This window comes from Alosa pseudoharengus, unplaced genomic scaffold (assembly GCF_046254945.1).
Source record: "Alosa pseudoharengus isolate Yale_2024_CS ecotype anadromous, Long Island Sound unplaced genomic scaffold, YU_APseudo_1.1 YU_APseudo_1.1_scf_5, whole genome shotgun sequence".
In the NCBI taxonomy this organism is placed as follows: domain Eukaryota; kingdom Metazoa; phylum Chordata; class Actinopteri; order Clupeiformes; family Clupeidae; genus Alosa; species Alosa pseudoharengus.
This window is the reverse complement of record NW_027468837.1, coordinates 39,461,107-39,482,048: the sequence shown is the minus strand read 5'-3', so window position 1 is coordinate 39,482,048 and position 20,942 is coordinate 39,461,107. Positions and strand designations below refer to the sequence as shown.

The window sequence follows — 20,942 nt, the reverse complement described above, 5'->3', positions numbered from 1 at the left end:
TTTGTTAGACTTCAGCTGAATAGATGTAGAGCTAGCTTGAGTAGAACTGGATATCTTCTGATTCCTGAATTGTTTGAATTTCGGTTCACAGTCTTAATTCAATTAGATGGATTCTGAAAAATGTATCAGTCACAATACCAATTGCTTGCACACAAAATAAATTCTTAGAAAACTAATGCTGTAGGTCTAAACATCACCTTATTGTTAAGCATTGGTAAAACATTAGCTAATTGCACCGGAAGTTATATAACCTACTTTTAAATCCATTTTCACAGGAAAAGGCATGACTACAGTAAATTAAAACACTGAACTGAATTACAATGCAAATCAAGATGGAAACCCATTCTTAGAGATGCAATCAAATACTTACAAGTGACTTGGGAACTCAATACACAAGAACGGAGAAATTGAGGAGGACCATTTCCCATGATCCGGGTTCCAACACATCAGTTCAGACATCAACTAAATTACTCTGCTCTCCCAACACCCTTGTAATCTGCAGACTTTGAAGTCTCTCTGCCTGTCAAAATAAAAAATAAACCAGAAGATGCTTCAAAAAGCTTGCTTTATTCAGTCTAAAAAAAAAAAAGGCTAACAGTGATTGCAATAAACCCATGATGGACACAAGGTCAGCACTTAGTCTTGTCAACGTCAAGATCCAAACACATTACTGCCACATTTCTGCAGTATATTTATTAAAGTGATCCCTCACACACAATTACATTTAAACTTTAAAAGTAGTAGATGGAGGTAAAATATTAAACTTTAATAATTTCAAAACAGTAAAATATATACAGAGGAGCATCAACAGCTTGTTTGCACAACATAAGAAAGGGACAGGAAATGGAAAAGTGGCAAAGGACATGACGTACACACATTCACATTAAGAGCCCCAGGGTGGAGTCGTACAGATAAAGTTCTCCTTAAGCACCACTGTTGAGCACATGAGCAGAGGGCAATGCGATTGCCCAATACATCCCAAGGTTACAGGGCCCCGACCAGGTCATTGGGTGGTACCCGAGGGGCTGTTCGGAAGGGGGATGGTTGGCTTCTTGGTCGAGTTTTCCGCAATCCAGGGGTGGGCCATCACTCCCTGGGTGGGTAGCCTATGCATGGGGTTGTGCTTCAGCAGACGGCTGATCAGGTCTCGGCCTCCAGCGCTCACATGCTGAGGGAAGCTGAAGTCCACCTGCAGGAGGCAACAAGTCAGAAACGATACAAACATCTACAATAAATCACACAGAAGGACCAGATGTAGTTCAAGTCATTAACTTGTTACATACATTTATATTAAGTACAATGTGTGGCAAAATGTGACAAAATGACCGCAGTGTGTATTTTAATGTAGATATACATAGAAATAAGTATGCTTGAGGGATGCAAGCAGGTGCGTGATTTGGTGAACTGAGGTTGTCATGTCAGGTGCTCCAGGTACAAAGACTGGACGTAAGGTTTCAGTACTGCCTGAATGAGAGTAGTTCCATGCCAAATCAGCCTAGAATTTTTTTTTTTTCTGTTGGTCTTATTACACTTTCTAACTTGAGGAAACAAGTTTTTAAATAGGAAAAGTACCGGAAATCTTAGTCACTTTTAAACATGATGCTAGCAGGTGAGACACTAATGGTCTAATCCGATTCAATGATCTACGCTAGGCCGAAGCTAAGAGTGGTATCGCTAGACCAAGAAAACGGCTGGATGAACTGGAGAAAGGTAAAAATCAATTGTTTAACTCAAGGGGAGGTGGAAAATTAGTGTAATCCCCAAATGGTGGAATATCCCTTTAACAAAGACCAATTTTGCAGTTAGGACCAGGCGTAGCAAAGACCAGTTGGGGCAAATGACCCTTGATGTAGACATCCTGAAGATTGGGTAGTGTACTCCTAGCGGTACTTTCTGCTGACCTCAACACTCTGCAGGCTTTACTATGGACCTTCGGTTAACAACCCACTGTCTCCCCAACCAACCGCCCTCCATCTTACCCTGGATATCTTCCGGTAAGTTTCTTCATGTGTCTTCGTTTCAAATGGTGGCTTCCCGACCAGAAATTCATAACACAGCACACCCAGACTCCATAGGTCCACCTTCTCATCATGGGTTCTGCCCTCGATCATCTCTGGAGGCAGGTAATCCAGTGTACCACACAGAGTGGACCTCCTTTAGAGACAACATACAGCACATTCAGTTGATCAAGTAACACAATGGAAAAGCCAACAGGGCACATTAACATTTGCATGTTATTTTTAAATTATTTTACCTTGTGTGTTTTAAGTTCTTTTTATTATGATCTTTATTATTGTTTACTTTTTAAACTATTCTTTGACTATTGCCCTTCTATGCTTTTATCAGCTATTCCCGTTTGCTTTTGTTTAGGTAAAGCACATTGAATGACCTCTGTATGAAATGCCCTATATAAAAAGTTGACTTGACTTGAGTAATGTTGAAGCTGACCTAACGACTGCAAGTGGTGATTGAAATAAACACAGGTCTTGACCGAGGAAGACACTTCCAAAGAGCAAGTGAAAGGAAGTTTCATTGTATGCAGCATGGTTATACCAAATCCATCATGTTCTGTTGCAGCTGATCTAGGGTATACACAAGTGTAGCTGCTGAAGCCTGGCTAAAGGCAGTCATCACGATACCAAAATTAATACCAAGTCAAGAATTTAAAAAAAAAAATATATATATTTGATTTGGGGGCCCCCACCACCTTGAAGTCATCAGTAATATTGAATATAGTGTGTGGCCATCCAGTGACCAACTAGATTCTGCTTGACTCTCCACACACAGAGATGATGTGTGTATATCATGTTTCTAGTTCATATATTTTGAAATTCGTATAAAGTGTATATATATTTACTTAATAATGCATAGTATTTTATAATCTGCATAATTACCAGTAGCTAAACACATTTAGTAATTTGAATACTTCATATTATGGTGTGTAGGTCTAAATGAGTGCACATTGGTGATGTGTTGGTGTAAATGATTGCCTGTCACTTTAAGACATATGTCTTCAGTCTCACCGTTTTAGGCTAGTGAATAAAAGTTGCAATTCATTATGTTTTCTAGGTAAGTGGTTCCCAAACTTTTAACAGGCATGTACCCCCTGAGACATTAGGATCTTCCGGAGTACCCCCAACACCACCAATTGTTAACAAGTTTTTTTAAAATTGTTTTATTAATATTTATTTTTATCAATTTTGTCGAGAATAGTGAATAGGATCATAAACATATGATACAAATCTCATCAATAGTCAACATATGATAGGCCTACAAATGTGCTGAATATAATGATTTTAAATAGATCTGCACCTAATCTCACACACAATAGTCTTGTCGAATGCAGTGATCTTATCTGCTAGGTGCTTGTCTTTGCCTTGTAACTGGAGATTTAACTCATTTAACTCAGAGCTTCCCAAATATATCGCTAAAATAGGCCAGCTTAGTCAAGAAATGTTCATTAGTGAACGTGCTTGCAGATTCAAACATGCGCTCTTCCTCCAAGAAGAGGCGACTCGGCGCTCAAACACGCGACAGCACTTTACCTCGGGAAAGCCTTGCCTCACTGTGAAACAGTACAGCCTTTTGGTCAGCTCCCATCTCCTCTCAAAGTGCGGAGAATACACGCTTTTAAGGGCCGGGTCTTGATGAAATTCACCACTCACAACCTCGTTCAAAATCTCATTCAGGTCGGGACTAACTAAGCTGCCTTGACACGAGCGCTTCCCTATGAATAACAGTGCGTCCATTGCGCATTGGGTGCTACCTGGGCCTAGGTTACTGATAAAAAAAATAAATAAAAAAAACTCCTGTTTTTCACGTCAGTTCGCGCCCCACCTGGCATGTCTCCGCGACCCACAGTTTGAGAAACGCTGTTTTACCCTCTCCGTCTCCACTCTCGAATATTTTGTTAATGCGGAGAAAATAAGTTTTTAATGGGCAGTGCAAATGCGGAAGTTAAGTTACCAACGTGGGATAGAGAAAACGTTTGAAAAGGCATACGTTTTGACTTAGATATTTTTTCGCGTACCCCCTGAAATCAGTCCACGTACCCCTGGGGGTACGCGTACCCCAGTTTGACAACCGTGGTTCTAGGTCATTAGATAAAATAAATGTAAAAAAAAAAAAACTAAGTCAAAAAATACCTTTCTGGGATCATAGAAGAGATAAGTGTCTTGCAATATTCTTTAATGATTTTAGTGAGCACTACTGAAAGACATGACCTGCGCTAACAGGATAGTTAGCAAGGAGCTCTCTCCAGATATAAAAGTTTGCCAAGGTTGCGTAGCCTATTTCTAAATGACATTAAACCCAAATAGTAGGCCTAGATAGGTTAGCAACACAAACTTCAGATGCAAGTGAGCACAAATCAAACTTGATATTAGCGTATTATTATTATTATTATTATTATGTGTTGCCATAACATCACTTAGCCATGTCTCGCTGTTTATAGCACAACAGCTGCGCATACATGTGAGAAGACGCAGCCACAGGAGAAGCTAGAAGCATGCCTTGCGCACATGAACGTTACGAAAGAGCATGTCATTCTTAAAGTATTGATACTAAAAAAAAAATTAGGTATTGCGATAAGGGGTATTGCGACACTTTTGTAGTATCGGTACACCATGCAACACTAAACCCCACACACACACACACACACACACTTTGTAAAATTCAGTGAATAGTCAAAACCCACAGTCCTGACGTCTACGATTTGCACAGTCCAAAAAAGAAGAGTAAATGATCATTGTTCCTTTAAAAAAAATAACCGCTTATAGACCAAGCCATGAAAATTCCAGCCAGTCAACAGTAGTTCAGGATAACGAAGGCAGGCATAATCTAACCCTAAAGCCTCAATAATAGATGGAGATTAATCTAAAGCAGCTAATTAAATGAACTTCTGGCTCAAGCCCACGATGTTCTGGCTACCGCGTGCCAGCCCGGCTACTTAGCCCTTACACCAGAGACTTTCTAATGAGGAGACACAGCACTCCATAGAAATGCATGGGGTTAGTTTGTAACGCCAATATGGCAGTTGTCTATGCCCATCACACCCCTTCCCTTCCGCAGCAAAACGTCGACATGTGAATACATTGAGCCGATCATGTGCCGTGTTGTGAATACATTGAGCCAATAATGTGGTGTGTTGTGAAGACAACGTGCCAATCATGTGTTGTGATCTCGCCGAGCAAGATTGCAGTAGATTGGTGTCGTGAAGCCTTGCGCACGCGCATTTCTGCTGAGATGGATGCCCGACGAGTGCCCAAGCGTTGCCATATGGCCGCCGAGTGGAGGGACTTGCCTAAAAGGACTTTGCTTACACCACCTCCTTACAATAAAGGGGCTACTGTGTTTAGGAATTGATCGGCAGAACCAAATTCAGTTTGTCAGTTTCAATTGACCCGTCGCTAAGCGGCACCCTTACAACGCTGATGAGCCAATGACAGTCCAGCCTCAACGGTACTCGGACATCAGCTCGGACAACACCATAGGAAACAGGGGACAGGCATAAAATGACAAATTAATGGTTATTTATAGAGTTTATTAACTCAAAAAAAAAAAAAAACCCGACGGATAACCATGGTCAAATGTTTTGCATTGGGGACGTGTAATACTGATAGCCGGTACCCCGAGGCTAGAAAACGGGGTATATTTTCATCAAAAGTAGCCTACAGGACATCTCTCGCGTTTGCAACAGCTCGATGTAATGTAGGCAACTAAGCCAACAACGTGGGCACAGGTTCCCTGTTAAATCCCAAGATGAAAATGCTCATTAACCAACTACTATATTCTTACTACATCAAATATTAACGTAACCTAACATATCTTAGTATCAATCTTCCACTAGCTAGCTAGCATTAACGTCAGTGGGATTTGCACGGCTACTCGCCACAACTGCTTGTCACCTTATATGTATTCTAAAGTTTTGAATACACCCCTCCATAGCATAATTAAGTCCCTTTTGTTAGCTTCTGGAGGAAAGTAAATCCTTTTATTGACCAAAACGTCCTCAAAGCCTATTTTAATATACGGTCAGCTGCCATTGTCCACAACGCATTTCTAATCAAGTCTGGTTTGTTTGTCCGAGTTCACAAGGTAACACTGGGGTGCGGGGCTTAGCGACAGGTCAATTCAGTCCATTCCGGTTCTGCTTATTGATTCCAGTTGTCTTATCAATTTTACTCGATTCTTATATTTCTGCTCCCAACCCTACTGAAACAGAGCTAACTTACAAAATTGTAACAGAGTGTGTAAATCCAAGGTTCCACAAAAGTGTAGCTGCACCACTACGCTTTAATTTGTCACTACATTTGAAACTGGCGCTATGCTTTCACGCTACGCTCATATCTCTGAGAATTGGTTTGGCATCAAAACAAAAAGCAAATAATTATACCTTGACGATGGCGTGTGGACAGACCAACCAAAGTCCGCTATTTTCAGCTCGCCATTGGGTCCAAGGAGGAGATTCTCAGGCTTGATATCTCGATGGATAACATTCTTAGAATGACAGTAGTGCAAGGCATCAGCCAGCTCCATGATGTACTGCAAAACACAACAGTCACATTACACACATGGCGTAATTCAACACAATAGTGCACCAAGTGAGGCATGACTTAAAAGGCCACAATCAAGGATGGTCAAAAATGCACTTCTTACCGTAGCACTCCGTTGGTCATTGAATGTGCCACAGCACTGGAGCTCAGTGTAAAGCTGGCCTTTGGGCGCAAACTCCAGTATGAGGTACACACGAGAAGCATCATGGAAATAACCATACAGACGGAGGATATTGGGGTGCCTATAAAGAAAGAATTGGTACAGATAGGCTTGATTAACACCGAGACAGTAGCATTCCATGTGCATAAGAGGGACAGGGAAGTGGACATCAGGCTACAAGCAATACAGGAGGACGGGGCAAAGCATGGGATTGGACAGGACAGGGCAAAGCATGGGATTGGACAGGAGGACGGGGCAAAGCATGGGATTGGACAGGAGGACGGGGCAAAGCATGGGATTGGACACTCCTGGTTGATGTCAGAAGGCAACAGCAAGTTCCACAGTGTATTGTTGTGACCACTAAGTAGTCGGTGTAGATGGGTGTTAGAGGCTTGGTAGCAAAGTCAGGGTCAACATTTTTTTGTTAAGATTTCATTTTTTTGAGGACCATCACTAAAAACACCTGCAAGCTGAGGCCGCTGAAAGGACAAGCCAATGGTTATGGCAAACACACAGACTACTTAGGGGCACATTATGACCCAAATTAACTCAATTAAAAATATTCGCTGTATTACTGGAGTGGTGACTCATGAAGTCTAACATATCCCAACCAATCATGAGCCCTTATGGATACCAGATACCACATTTCTGGTCACCGTCAGCTAACTCTGCATTACCGTGTCATGTCCTGATGTGTCTTTTTAGATTCGTTAGCTTCGTTGTTGGTTGGCCTGTGACAGGGCATGTTGTACCATGGAGGGCCTTTACAGATCCAGGTACAACTGGTGGCAGATTTGCGACTGCCACAAGCCAATTGTGCATTGTTGTTTAATCTCGCGTCATGCCGTGTCACATAGAATGGTCTTGGTCATTGACCAGACACTATGGGAAATAACCTATCTATAGCAGAAGGAGTTTAACACCTTTCCTGTGTATGTATGTATTACCTGAGATGGGACTGAATTTCCACTTCTCTTCTGAGCTGATGCTCTACCCCAGCCTTCTCCAGCTGCTTCTTGAAGAGGACCTTCAGGGCCAGGATGAACATAGATTGACGCTCCCTGGCCAAATAAACATTACCAAATTTGCCTTTTCCTAAAGCGCGACCAATTTCAAAGTTGTCCAGACTCCAGCGACTCCTGGAACAGAAATTATTTAATTTTAGTAAGTTGGCCACAACTTGACAATTGTACCTTATGCTTGTGTCCAGTTGTAAAAAGGGCATTTACACTTACTTTGAACTAGACGATCCACAGGATTTTTCTAGAGTGGGGTAAAATAAATGAATACATAAATTGGATGTTCTAGTCTAGCCATATTGCATCATATCTTCCTGTGCATTTGGTCATTGTATAGTAGTATTACACTTTTGTATGAATAACACATTTAGCACATCTAGCTGCTGTGAAAACTCGTTGGATTTCTCTTTTCAGTACTTCAAGTAAATGTTGTGTTTTTTTAATAGAAAATTGACATGTACATGCACATTAAAGTGTATAGATTCTTACGGCTTGGCAACTCCAGCTTCGACCTCTCTGCGGCCCTTGAAGTATCCGTTGCAGCAGGTCCCTGGTGGCTCTTAGTTTTGGATTGAGATGGGGGGTGGGCTGTGGCGTGCGCTGGATTAACGTTCTGATCATTCGGACATGCTGGCTTCACGCGAGGTGCGTGATGAAGTGGTTTTTGGTGGCTAACAGGTCGTGGAATACGCTGTGGTCCATTTGGCTGGTCTTGGATGCGCTGTGATTGCGGTGCCATAGGCTTAACATAAGCCTGTTGAACTGGAACCCTCTGAGGCCCGTTGCTGCTCATCTGAAGAATAAGACATTGGACTTGTGGCGTTAATATAATATCACTTCGACTGTGCAAGCGCATACGTTCAACGATAGGTAGTCTGTTAATGTTGCTCAAACCCCAGTTATACAACAGCAGCCTGTTAACGATATAGTCAAGTGACGTGAAACTTTAACGTTACCTGGTGGCTACGGTCCGTAGGCTATGAACTTCTGTTGGTGGTAACGTTAACGTAGCAGCTAAATAGTAATCACGTTCATGACTATACTGCTAGCATTCTGCTAAACTGTGGTACAACATGTAGCTGCTAACGTTAACAGTAGCAGCTAATTGGTATGATCGAACGTTTCCAGCGTACCGCATTAATAAATGATCTGGCATTAACATTTATACGACAAGAGAAGGAACATAGCTGCGTTAAGTTAACTCCAACAAACCTCAGTGGCTGGTCCGTGCTTCGATATCTCTGGTTGACCTGTTCACTGCATCCACGGCCTGAAAGCCAAATGATGTGACGAGATAATTTAAAAACGACAGTGGGCATTTATAATAATGCTGTGTGTAGGCGACTGGCGATTAAATAAATGTGGTCAGTACATTAACGCATATTCTCAGTTAGTTATCCTAGTTAGCATTAACGTTAGGACTGACAACATGTAACATTAGCTTGCAAGCTATCTCACATAGGTGCTAACGTTAGCGACAACTTAACTTTAATATATTTTTATATAGTCAATGTCAACTAACTTATCTAACGTCAAGCCTTTGACGAAAAATATGAAGCAATTTCACCAGGATGATCACCACAACAGCAACATTTCCCACAAATGTAACGCATCGTTAGCGGTTAGCTAACGTTAACGTGTAACTTACTATCGTTAAGTTATGGTTATCCAAGGTTACTCACACAGCTCGTAGTCTTCCCGGATTGTGATTTAGGTCAAACACAGCTGTGGAAAACTTATTATCGAGCAAGATATTTAACTTTCAATATGATATAAAAAAAATGACCAATAACCTGCGAATGCCACTATTACCGATGCATATACATAGAGCCTGCTTTTCTGCAGCAAAGGCACTTCCCTTGTTTAATTTCAAAATCTCCCTCTTTTAAATACCTTTAAACCAACCTCCGTCTCTGGTTGGTCAAAGGGAAGCTCTTCTCTTGTTGCTTATTGGCTAAACGTGGGTGCGTAACTACTTCGATACGATTGTATTTGACGTTGCATGCCGCAAGTCATTTTGGGTAATATTGACTCTGGCTGTACGCTATGTCTGTACGGCGGTACCTCTAGGTGGCAACATTGTCAGATTAACTGGAGCACAGTTTATGGTAGTAAGCATTTGTTTGCAGATTAGATTAACGAAGACATGGTGGTGTTTTGTACATTTCCTTGGCTGTGTTCATGCACATTAGATGTTTTGGATTAAGAACATTTAAAGGACAAGTCAGCAACTTGCCAGAGTGAGCGGTCTTAAATCTGGCAACATTATTTTAAATACTGGCTTTGTTGTCACCCATTCCTTTCTACACAAGTGGTTCCATTGCAACAAAAGGAATGTCTCTTTTCAAGTATGCTGTGGCAATATCACATGGCCTTGGTGGCCCACATCACAGACAATCACTCCCTGTCCATATACAGGCAACATGTGAACACCATGGTCTTTTGGATAAAGGAAAGCTCCCTGGGACAGTGCATTAGCAAGACCAAACCAAACGACCTGATACCCCACACCCTCCAAACTACTCAGGCTGGAGGTGCAGGTAGTGGAACAGGTCGAGATCTTTACGTGCCTGGGCATAGAGATTGACTACAATCTGTCCCTCACACAACATGCTGATGGAATCAATAAAAAAGCACAACACGTTTCTCCTGAGGACCCTGAAAGCTTGTTAGACAGGACATTTTAACAATATACCAAAAAGTAATTGAATCAGCCCTCACATTCAATATTGCATCCGGTAAAAAGTAAGAAAGGCAAATTCATCATTAAGGATCCGTCACCCCCTTCTCCACCATTTATTTCAGGTGCTCTAATCAGGCTGACAGTTCAGAGCACCTCTGTCCAGAAAGAGAATTTACAAAAACACTTTCCTTCACACAGCAATATGCATGATAAATGAGAGAAAACAGGCTGTCACCTCTTGGTAATTGCCACTTCGCATATCTATTTGATTATTTACGCTTTAGCCTCTAACCCTATATGAGCTTAACCCAAGACATTTTCCTATTACTATGTGATAGACAGTCTTTTTTGAATCCTTGAGCCCTGGACATAAAAGGTAGAAGGAAAACAATTTATACTGAAGTACTACCATCCTACCTTTCAATGATTAGACACATCACACACAATTTCCCTCTCCTCTGATTCCCACATGAACTACAACTGTATTTTATGTGATGTGCTTAAATTTACACACAGGTGCGCGTCATGGCCATAGCTTTCTAAAAAACAACAATGAACAATGTTTTCATCTTTACATTTCTTTATTTTCAGCAGATACTCTCCAACCAATGACTTACAATAAAAGTACATGTGTTAACAAGAAATGAGATATGCTGTTCCATTAGCAGTTGTCAAGTCTGAATGTAGAACAAATGTCAACATGAGCCGACATTGTTAAGTGCAGTTCACCATTTATAAAGAATTCCAACGGAAGTAATTTTAAAAGTGTAAAACTGAGTAAACACCGCAAACAGGAATGAGTCTAGAAAAATGTGTTAACAATATTGACTGCAACATCCTGTCTACTTTGTACTTAGCACAATAAAACACACTGAGCCATTCAACTTTCAAGTGTTCTGGAAAATACACCAGTAGCATCTTTTTTCCCCCTCACTGAGAACAGACTTGCTTTTCATCGCCATTACCACTGCATTGAAAACACACATAAAGCCCATCATAAATAAATAAATAGTTGCTATTTATTTTTTCCCCATGTCAGAAAAAAATATATATGTTCACTAAAAACAAAACAAAACAAAAAAAAGCCCACATCTGTTTAGAACTATTCACATGTCCTGCCATTACTTCATACATTTTGGCCTCTTCAATAGAAAAAGCGGTTTCATGACACTTTGCATTGCTTCCCCACCTAGTTAACTCTGTTTTCATTTCTGAGGTTGGACAAAGACAAAACTTAAAAAGAAAAATGGAATAAGTTAAACAAATGCTGAGTTTTTTTTTTTCTTCTTAGTACTTCAGAAACAAATATAGTACCATCATGATTGGACAATCCTTAGGGACAACAAGCTGACATAACCTTTGAAACATACAACAGACACCACCTTCAAAGGTGAACCCTGAAGGACACCACGCCCCGAGACACCATGTAACAATTTATGATAACTGCTATTTCTCAAACAGCTAGTTCAAATCATGTATTTTTTTCATTTGCTTTAAAAAGTGGCAGGTCTATTAATATAGCAAATGTAAATATCAAATGGCAGGTGGAAATTCAATGGTATTGGGGTAGTTTTCTTCCGAGAGCCACTCTGCTTATGGCCTATTTGCCCAAAAAAGAAAACTGTCTGCTTACACATCAAGCCTACAGTCAATATCTAAAGACTACGCATTCAAGATGGTCCTCTCTATGAACTATTATCAGAGAAAGAAAACAAACCGATATTTTGATCCCTTCAAATATTTCCTTGAATAGACATATCAAAATAAAAAAATATTTGACAATATCTGAGTTATTTACTATTCATTACTGTTTGTTATAACTTGTACAGTACTTGACATTCAAGTCCGGAGGAGCCAGAAGGGAAACCCTTCCCAGCATGTTAAGCAGAATAGCTGTTGAGTGGACTGAGGCATTCACAGCTCATATGACCAAGCTTAGGGAGTGCTGTCGCATGAAGAAATCTTGGCACTGTGCTGCATAAAGACCATGGCTGATCCTTTCATAGCTCCACACTAATGGTTGTTGTTGCTGTTGGTGTGGTCCTGCACGTGAGAGCGCGGCAGGTGAGAGTCAGGTGGACTTGCTGGCACGGTGACCCCTGCTGTCTACGGCGCAGCCCTATTGAAACACAACCACCTGCACTGCTCAGAGTGCTGGCCGTGTGACAAAAAGAGGGCCAAACAACGCATCTTGTGCAAAGGCCGAACACAAACAAAAAACATGATAGGAAGAGCTCCTGGCACTGGCAACCTTTTCGTTGGTACTGTTCTGTTTTTTTTTTTATTATTTGTTTTATTATCATTATTGCATATCCACTTCCCCCCACTTGCCACCCTGTGACCTGAATGAGCTCTAGTCCTTAAGTGTCCACCGAAAGACAGACTCCAAGACCGACCGTCTCGGGAGCCTTGAATCTGTGGTAGATGAGCCTCCTCGTGTGTCGCTGCCCGGGTATCCCTTCAGCATCTAATGTAGAGGCTTTGACGAAGGGAGATGGATAAAATACCTTTCCATGAATGGAAATAAAAAAATGAAAGAACTAAGGAAGTATGGGCAACACAGAAGGAGGCTTCAAGTGCTGGCACAGGAGAAGAGTCGAGAGAGAGAGAGAGAGAGAGAGAGAGAGAGAGAGAGAGAGAGAGAGAGAGAGAGAGAGAGAGAGAGAGAGAGAGAGAGCAGGGAATGCAGATCGAGAATGAAGTGACCGAGAAATGTTAAATAGATATCGAAGAGGGGAAGGGTCATTTCTCTGTGACGGCCGCTGCCATGGGGGTCCGCATGGTTCCACGGGCTGTGGCGGCAAGTTCTTCGATCTCTGCGTTCAGCTTCCGGATAACCCACTCCATTGCTTCCCGACCCTGTGGACAGAGATGACAACACAGGGTTTGTTATCCAACGTGCTGACTTCTTATCAGTCTAAAGTACAATTTCCAATGGGTCATAAGACATTTTCAATACATTGCCATGGTTTACATATTTGATGACTTGATTGCATGACTGTAGCCTAGAAATCTAGACGCACCCTAGCGGCAGAAAATGTAGTTCGCTGCCTGGGCTAGTCTAGGCTTGCGAGCTGGAAACTTCGATAGGGCCAATCACATCGTGTATAGAGACGTTAGGTGGGCTTAGCATAATGATTGATGGCAGAGTTGCAACGGTTCGGCTTGAATTCCCTGCTACTTGAAAACAAAGAAGATGCATGTTGCTGTTGGCGAACAGCGTGACACAAGTTAAGCTTTTTTTTAAGTTGGCAAAAGTTTGAACTAGCCAACTAGCTCCGCTGGTGGGAAAACGCATGGGACACATGAGTTGTAGTGCTGTCCTATTGCGTGCAGAGGGAATTTGAAAGACAACCGATTATCCCGCCCCTCGGACTGAGCACTGCCAACGGTGAGTCCCTAGACCGTCAGGCTAGCATGACTGCATATATGCTCTCAAAAGATATCCTGCGACCATGATACCGAAGACTGAAGGTCAAATCCTGACCTTGGCAGGAAAACTTAAGTCGACGCCCTGCAGTCAGTACTAGTATGAATCTGATCTGGAGGTTGTTTACACGACATGTCCATTCCTGCCCCGGTCGAGACACTCACCTTGCTAGCGTTTGTTGAGATGGTGCTTGCCATGACTCCCTCCAGGTAGCTGCTCAGACTCACTCCCTTCACCGAGATGAGGGCCTCTTGTGTCAGTATCGTCCTGTAGAGATTAGCACAGTGAGCACAACTGGGACACTTATCCCTCGACCAGAACTACCAGAAAGCTCGGCGACTAGGCCAGGACATCACAAGCCCTTAATGCCAACGTGCCCTCGAAACTGGCAGAGCACCATGAAATGTTAACGCAAGTGTGACAAAAGACAAAGAGTGAGAATTGAAGGTCTTACTTCTCCGGGTCCTCTGGGTGTGGCCTGTAGATGAGTCTCTCGTCCACTGAAACCATGTTTGTAAATGTGATCTGCAAATGGCAGAAAATAAATTAATTAATCAAAAACAAACAGTCAAGTCTCTGTTCACCTCCACCCTAGTGAAAAGACTGTGTTCTGCGCAAATCTGGTTTAGTCTCATTCCAGAGATGGCTCAAACGTATGGTCCATTATTTAAGCTGGCAGAGCTTCCTGCCCACACAGTGTGAACACCAAGGCTTTGTGCTTGTATCATGGTTAGTTTTGATTGCTGTGTTAGACTCACGTTGGCTGACTGTAACTCAAATGTCTTTGCTTCAGGGTCCACCACTGAGTGCTCCTGGATGTAAGTACACGACCGCGTGTTTCCAATGATCTGAGGGAACACAAGCACAGGACAATAAGAATAATAATAGTAAAAAAAACATCACCAAACCATGCATACAATAGGTGCTTACTTTACTAAATATTACTGGCCGAGAGGTCAATAGCAACAGTGACTGACAGATAGACTAATCCTCTCTCTCAGTGATTAGTCAGACCGTTGCCCTTCTTATTCCAAGATCCCTCATCCATATTAGACAGATCATTGCCTCAGTCATCTGTAGCATGTGCTTCTAGTTCCCGAGGCTGACGCTCCTTGGTTCTTAGAAAGGCATTTATAGTGAGGTAGCAATTGATTTAGCATGTTCTAGTCAACCAGTTTGAAAGTAGGGAGCAAAGAGTGCTCGAGGACTTAGGCATGTTATTAATAGACGACTCGTACTACCTTTTGTGACCTCTCTTGGACCTAAGTCAAGAAGAGACACGCAGTCATTGGCCGGTCTAGTTCACACTGCCGCAGGTAGCCAAGACTGGTTAGCTTTAATCATGCAACACAGTGCTGACATGTGGTCAAATGAATCAAACCAATAAACACAATAATCACTACCAAGAGTTCCAAATTATTTAATCATTTTAGTTATTTTTACTATGAGAATAATAATAGTCTGTGTATGTTACTACACATTACAAAGTACAAGGTAAATAGTGCTGTACAATGTTTTCCCAATCATGACTATAAGCTAAAACCAGTGTAACCTGATTTTAGATTGTGCTCATGATGTCTCAAAAAGAGAACCGCACAAAGATTAGCTTCACTGAATGTGTCTGACCTACTATTGCAATCACGTGGAGGGGCAGCTGGCATGCGACTATTTGCACAACATTTTTCAGACAGATTTCCACACAATCTAACTAGCTAATTGCACCTCCAATCATATGAGGACTGGGCCAAATCTATCTGCGCAACGTCAGCTCTGCAAAGGCCAAGGTGAGCAAACTTTGTACGAGGACAAAGGTCAGGGCCCTCAGTGTGCCTGTGCGTACACCAATCTGTCTGACCGCCAAACGAAGCACTGCTGGTGGAAAAGCAGCTACATCACTCCACGAGGGTGCCGGGAGGCATGGCCCTGGACGGCATGTGCCAGACTGGGAATAAACTGGCAGTCAGCCATACATAACACCCTGTACACCCCCCCCACACACAGAAATAGACCTTCAATACGGTCAGCTGTTTGCACACATTACTTGCCAGGTGATGTGGCTGGGATACTTAATTTTGGCACTGGATTGTTAGATAACGTGAGTGTGTCCAGGGCTAGTGGAGGTACAATGACTGCGGCAAAAGGAAGTGACACCATCTCGAGACATCTCGTCTCGTGGCTGTGACAACTTCCTGACAGACTTCTCGAAACATAAATGCACTTAACGGATCGACAGTAACATTGGCAAAAAAGAATCCTGTTCACAACGACTGAGTGATGGTTAGAAGAACACCAACCCACCGATTTCACTATGGATGGAAGACCCCATTCTGTGCTCAGTAGTCTTTTGCTGTGGAGCCGTCCCTGGGTGTCCACACTCCTGTCCAGCACGTCCACTCCAACTACGCTGGGGTTCATGGGGTTGGGGTACTTCTGCATGGCAGCTTTGGTCACCGTCTCCCATGGGTGGCTGTAGAAAATAGGACAGACACACGGACCTTTACCTAGATTGCTTAAGAAGCTTAGTGACACATTCACCTTAGTTAATCTACAAAGTGTGCTTTATTAGGGTCCTTGGATAGCCTTTGGTAGATGATTTGGTACTGGTACCCACTTTATCTCACAGCAAGAGATGTCTTGCTAAGTTCAATCTAGCCACATGACTTGGAGCATTCAAGGACTCGGTTTCAATTTAGCATAATTTAAACCCTGTGAGCTGCACGAGATCAGTGAAAAGCTAAGGCCAACGCTCATTACTTGCTAAAATACCAAAGGAACCATTAACTGTTTCAACCTCAGCACTCCGGTCAACTGCCATCGTTTCAAAAGTGCTCTATAGATAAATAGAAATTGACATTGAGAACCTACTCTTTCCACGTGATAAAAATTGTCAAGCACCGCCAATTTGTTCATTCGAGATGTTAACCGCATGTTTAAAATAGTGGCTGCATCCCATCCATACATTGGAAAAATTATACAAAAGAAAATTCTACCATATTAAGAACTCTATCATCTTTGATATCTTGACAAATGTGAGCTGTTGCCATGGTGTTCGCGAGAAACCATGTGCACACTGACGTAAAATGGGCGGCGCGGCAAAATCTGGGGAAAAGGTTAGCGCTAGCTTTTCAGTCAAGGGTAGTTACGCAATCACTGAACTTGTCGTCGTAGTACGATCTGATAGCGGGCAGGAGAAGACCGTTCATTGTAATACTATCCTGCAGAGACATTGACATGTCCAATTTAGCATTAGTCATATTTTATGACACAAAAAGCATTATATGTATATGTTTTTTTTACAGAAGTAGACACCGTTGCATGCACCATTGCATCCAAACGTGGTATCAAGCTAGCAAGGTTAGCAGCTACACCAATTCACAAATGAACTTGGGTAACGTTAAGGTTAGCGCAACGTTAACGCTGTCAAGACCTATTTTTTACAGTCTATGGTCAAGACATGCCGAACATCAGAAAACAAGATCCTTTACCGATACCGTTTAAGTGTAAGTAAGCAAAGGACCTAAAATGACACATGTTTTAAAAAAAAGCTCACGTGACGTTAGGCTAACTTAAAACTCCATACGATGATTTAACGATATGCTAATGTTAGCCCTAACACCGATACCCACTAAACTAACGTTAAAATGTAACTTACGTTAACGTTTAAGTTAGTAGCTGCTATTATCACTGCCTAAGATCCATAACGTTGTCTGTAAGGATACTTTCAGGATATCAAACCAAACTGAATAGCTAGCTACCAAGATAGCTTCGTTCCCCAAAGTGACATTGTGTAAGTTAGCTAACACTAGTCTTTTCACAGGCCACCCGGCTAACACTAGGAATTGCTAATATTGCTAGGCTACGTTGACGGTAAAGTTAGACATGCAGCACCAGTTGACATCACCATATACACATATTTCAGTGTAACTTTTCTTAACAGGCATCTGTTGTTGTTTTTATAAAGGTATACTTGCAGTGTTCAAGGTTGATAATCTATTACAAATCCACGAGGCCGTTCATTTACATAACACCGCCAAATATGCCATCATTATCGTTACACTCCAGGCACCGGCAAAAGCTTAACGTTAACTTAGGACTTCACCGACAGTAACTTAAGTCAGTTCCTCTTAGAGGACAAATATCTTATTGAGGTACAATGCATACCCACATGACTCTAAAACAAAGCAATATCGCCAACTTAAAAAATAACCTGTTCAATTCTGATATAACTTTTCTTTACACTGTTAGCAGTGTTAGCTAGGGTGGCTATAGCTAACATTTGCATAACTAACGTTAGCTGGCTAGCAAATAGCGAGATCATTCAATTGCAATTTCGCATGGATTTATGAAGAAAGGTAGATGTTTATATTTGATGTCAAAGATTGAACAATACACTTACTTAAATATGTGTTCAGAGGTCCAGATCTTCATTGTGTTAGCTGTCAGTTCAGATGTTTCTAGGTGAACCTCCCGGCGAGTGCAGTAGTTACACTGACCAAATGCAATGCTTTACAATCTAGAAAAGTACATGTAGTTCCCTCCTCCTGTCATATGAGTTGCGCACTTCCGCCGGCTACCCACTTCATCAGTAGCCAATCGACTGCGCAGGGACTGACTGGAAAAAGGAGCACACCCCCGCCACGTTCTTGTCTAGGTGAGTTCCAAGTCAAATGGGTCAAAGATACAATGTAAACCTTAACTGTTACATCAGAGACAAGTATTGTGACATCGCTACGTCCTCTGCAAGTTGTTTAGCCTATCCTTTTTCTTTCCTTTTTTATTTTTTATTTTTAAACATAGCCTACCCCTCCAGACATAGTAGACTAGGTCTGAAGTGACATTTAGCAAACGCTTTCATTCATCTTTATTATAACAATTATAATATGCTTTCTATTTCTATAAAAAAACCCTCCAACACTATTGTCTGGTAACGTGCAATCTACAGACATAATAAGCCTACTTTAAAGTTTTTATATCAGCTTGTGACATGTGGCGTGTCAGCTACCAACATACCTTCTACAGTTATAGAGTCAGTGATGTATTATTAATGTAGCAAGGACTTCAAAGGTGTTAGGTAATGTTTCAAATAGCTGATGGCCAAGGTACATAACCATAAGGTTGAGTAGGCCATTTAAAAATAAATCATCTCAGGATGTACTGCAATTTCACGTGTCAGGCTTAGACTGTATCTTTGGCTCTCGACCATTTATTAAAACACACAGGCATGAGACTTCAGGCACTAATAAAATTGCAACTGGCATAGGCTTTCAAACGCGGCACAGGACAGTGGGCAAGGGTAGCACACATGCAGACAGGAAACAGCAATGGGGCATAATTATGACCGCCGCGCAGCGAAGCGGTTTATTTTCTCCTGGATTTTTTTTTCTTTAGTGATTTTGTGTCAACGATTCCCGGGACACTGAAAGACCGGGCTGTACGAAACTTGGTGGCCAAGTAGCCTCACAAGGATGACACGGAACACGGAACCATTGTTTATCGTGCCAAGTAGCCTCACAAGGATGACACGGAACACGGAACCATTGTTTATCGAGCCAAGTAGCCTCACAAGGATGACACGGAACCTTTGTTTATCGTGCCAAGTAGCCTCACATGCCAAGTTTCGTGGTATTCCGTTCATGGGGCACCATACAATAAATTAATATATGTGTACATTTAGTGACTGTACACTACGCATGCACACCCACATGCAGTCATTAACACACGCAAACACACACATGAAGATACATGCACACACATGCAGGCACACACACACACACTAAACACACACACACACACACACACACAGGTATGCACAAACTCACACACACGCACGCATGCACATACACACATAAACACACACATGCATAAACACACACACATAAAAACACACACACACACACACACATAAAGACACACACAGTAGACATGTAGGCATACGTACACACGCACACACAGGCATGCACGCACAGACTCACATGCACACAAACAAGCACACGCACGCACACACACACATAAACACAAACACACACACATAAACACAAACACGTACACCCACGCACAAACACACCCACGCGCGCGCGCACACACACACACACACACACACACACTCACACACATCAACACACCCACACACACACAAACACGCACACACACACATGCAGGCATACACACACACACACACCCCATTACCCCCACACACCTACTCACCAGCGAACACCCACACCCACATACACACAGGCGAGCGCGCACACACACACACACACACACACACACACACACACACACACACACAGTGGCACACATATACAAAAGCAAACGCACACATGCTAATTTACAACAAAAGTTGCAAGAGTAGGAGATGGAGACAAATTGACATGTGTGATTTATTTTTGAGGAGAGACTGTGCAGGACTGTGCAGGACTGGGCGGCGGCCATATTTTGTACCGCTCTGCAGTACATTTAGTTTATAATACAAGACACAGATCGCTAACAGAGTAATTAGTTTACCCTTACATTAACTAAAGTAAGGGTAAGATCACAGGACATTATGATTCCATGCATCATAGGACATTCTAATTTTAAGCATTTCAAATAATTGCAGGGAGAAACTCATGCTTACATTCGCATAGCATTAAGGCTTCATCTACATCACACTTACACGGAACACACAAACCCCTCAGCATTCCCATGCTGCTTAAACCCTAACCAAGGCAAGCTACAGGATGTCCCCAGACTCCACCAACCCTAACCAAGGCAAGCTACAGGATGTCCCCAGACTCCACCAACCCTAACCAAGGCAAGCTACAGGATGTCCCGACTCCACCAACCCTAACCAAGGCAAGCTACAGGAGGTCCCTCAGACTCCGCCAACTCAAGCTTGAACAAAGTCAAGTCAAATCAAGTCAAGTTTATTTCTATAGCCCATTTCATACACAGGGGTCAATCAATGTGCTTTACAGAAACAAAAGCACGAGTAGTAGTACTACTACATAAAAGCATAAAAGGACAATAGTTAAAGAATAGTATAAAAAGTAAAGTACATAATATAATTAAAGAATAATAAAAAAACCCATAAAAGACTCACGGTAGAATGCACACT

At 42.1% G+C, this 20,942-nt stretch overlaps 2 protein-coding genes across 3 annotated transcripts; both read right to left on the bottom strand.

Annotated features, from left to right (window-relative positions):
• Nucleotides 1–748: 748 nt before the first annotated feature.
• On the bottom strand, nt 749–9,577 carry aurka (aurora kinase A). Of its 2 annotated transcripts, none has more exons than XM_076267524.1 (9): nt 9,382–9,577; nt 8,946–9,003; nt 8,223–8,526; nt 7,950–7,977; nt 7,662–7,853; nt 6,658–6,796; nt 6,395–6,543; nt 1,980–2,154; nt 749–1,189 (listed from the first exon to the last, which is right to left on the bottom strand). In XM_076267524.1, the coding sequence occupies exons 3-9, from the start codon at nt 8,524–8,526 to the stop codon at nt 1,004–1,006; spliced, it is 1,173 nt and encodes a 390-aa protein (XP_076123639.1). In that variant the 5' UTR covers nt 8,946–9,003; nt 9,382–9,577; the 3' UTR covers nt 749–1,003. The 2 variants fall into 2 exon arrangements, with proteins under 2 accessions (XP_076123639.1, XP_076123638.1); XM_076267523.1 differs by having other exon boundaries at nt 9,416–9,577.
• Nucleotides 9,578–10,978: 1,401 nt separating this feature from the next.
• Nucleotides 10,979–18,353, bottom strand: prelid3b (PRELI domain containing 3). The gene is made up of 6 exons (XM_076267665.1): nt 18,243–18,353; nt 16,145–16,313; nt 14,605–14,694; nt 14,301–14,371; nt 14,011–14,113; nt 10,979–13,275 (listed from the first exon to the last, which is right to left on the bottom strand). Exons 1-6 carry the CDS (start codon nt 18,272–18,274, stop codon nt 13,159–13,161), a joined length of 582 nt encoding a protein of 193 aa, XP_076123780.1. The 5' UTR covers nt 18,275–18,353; the 3' UTR covers nt 10,979–13,158.
• Nucleotides 18,354–20,942: the final 2,589 nt, after the last annotated feature.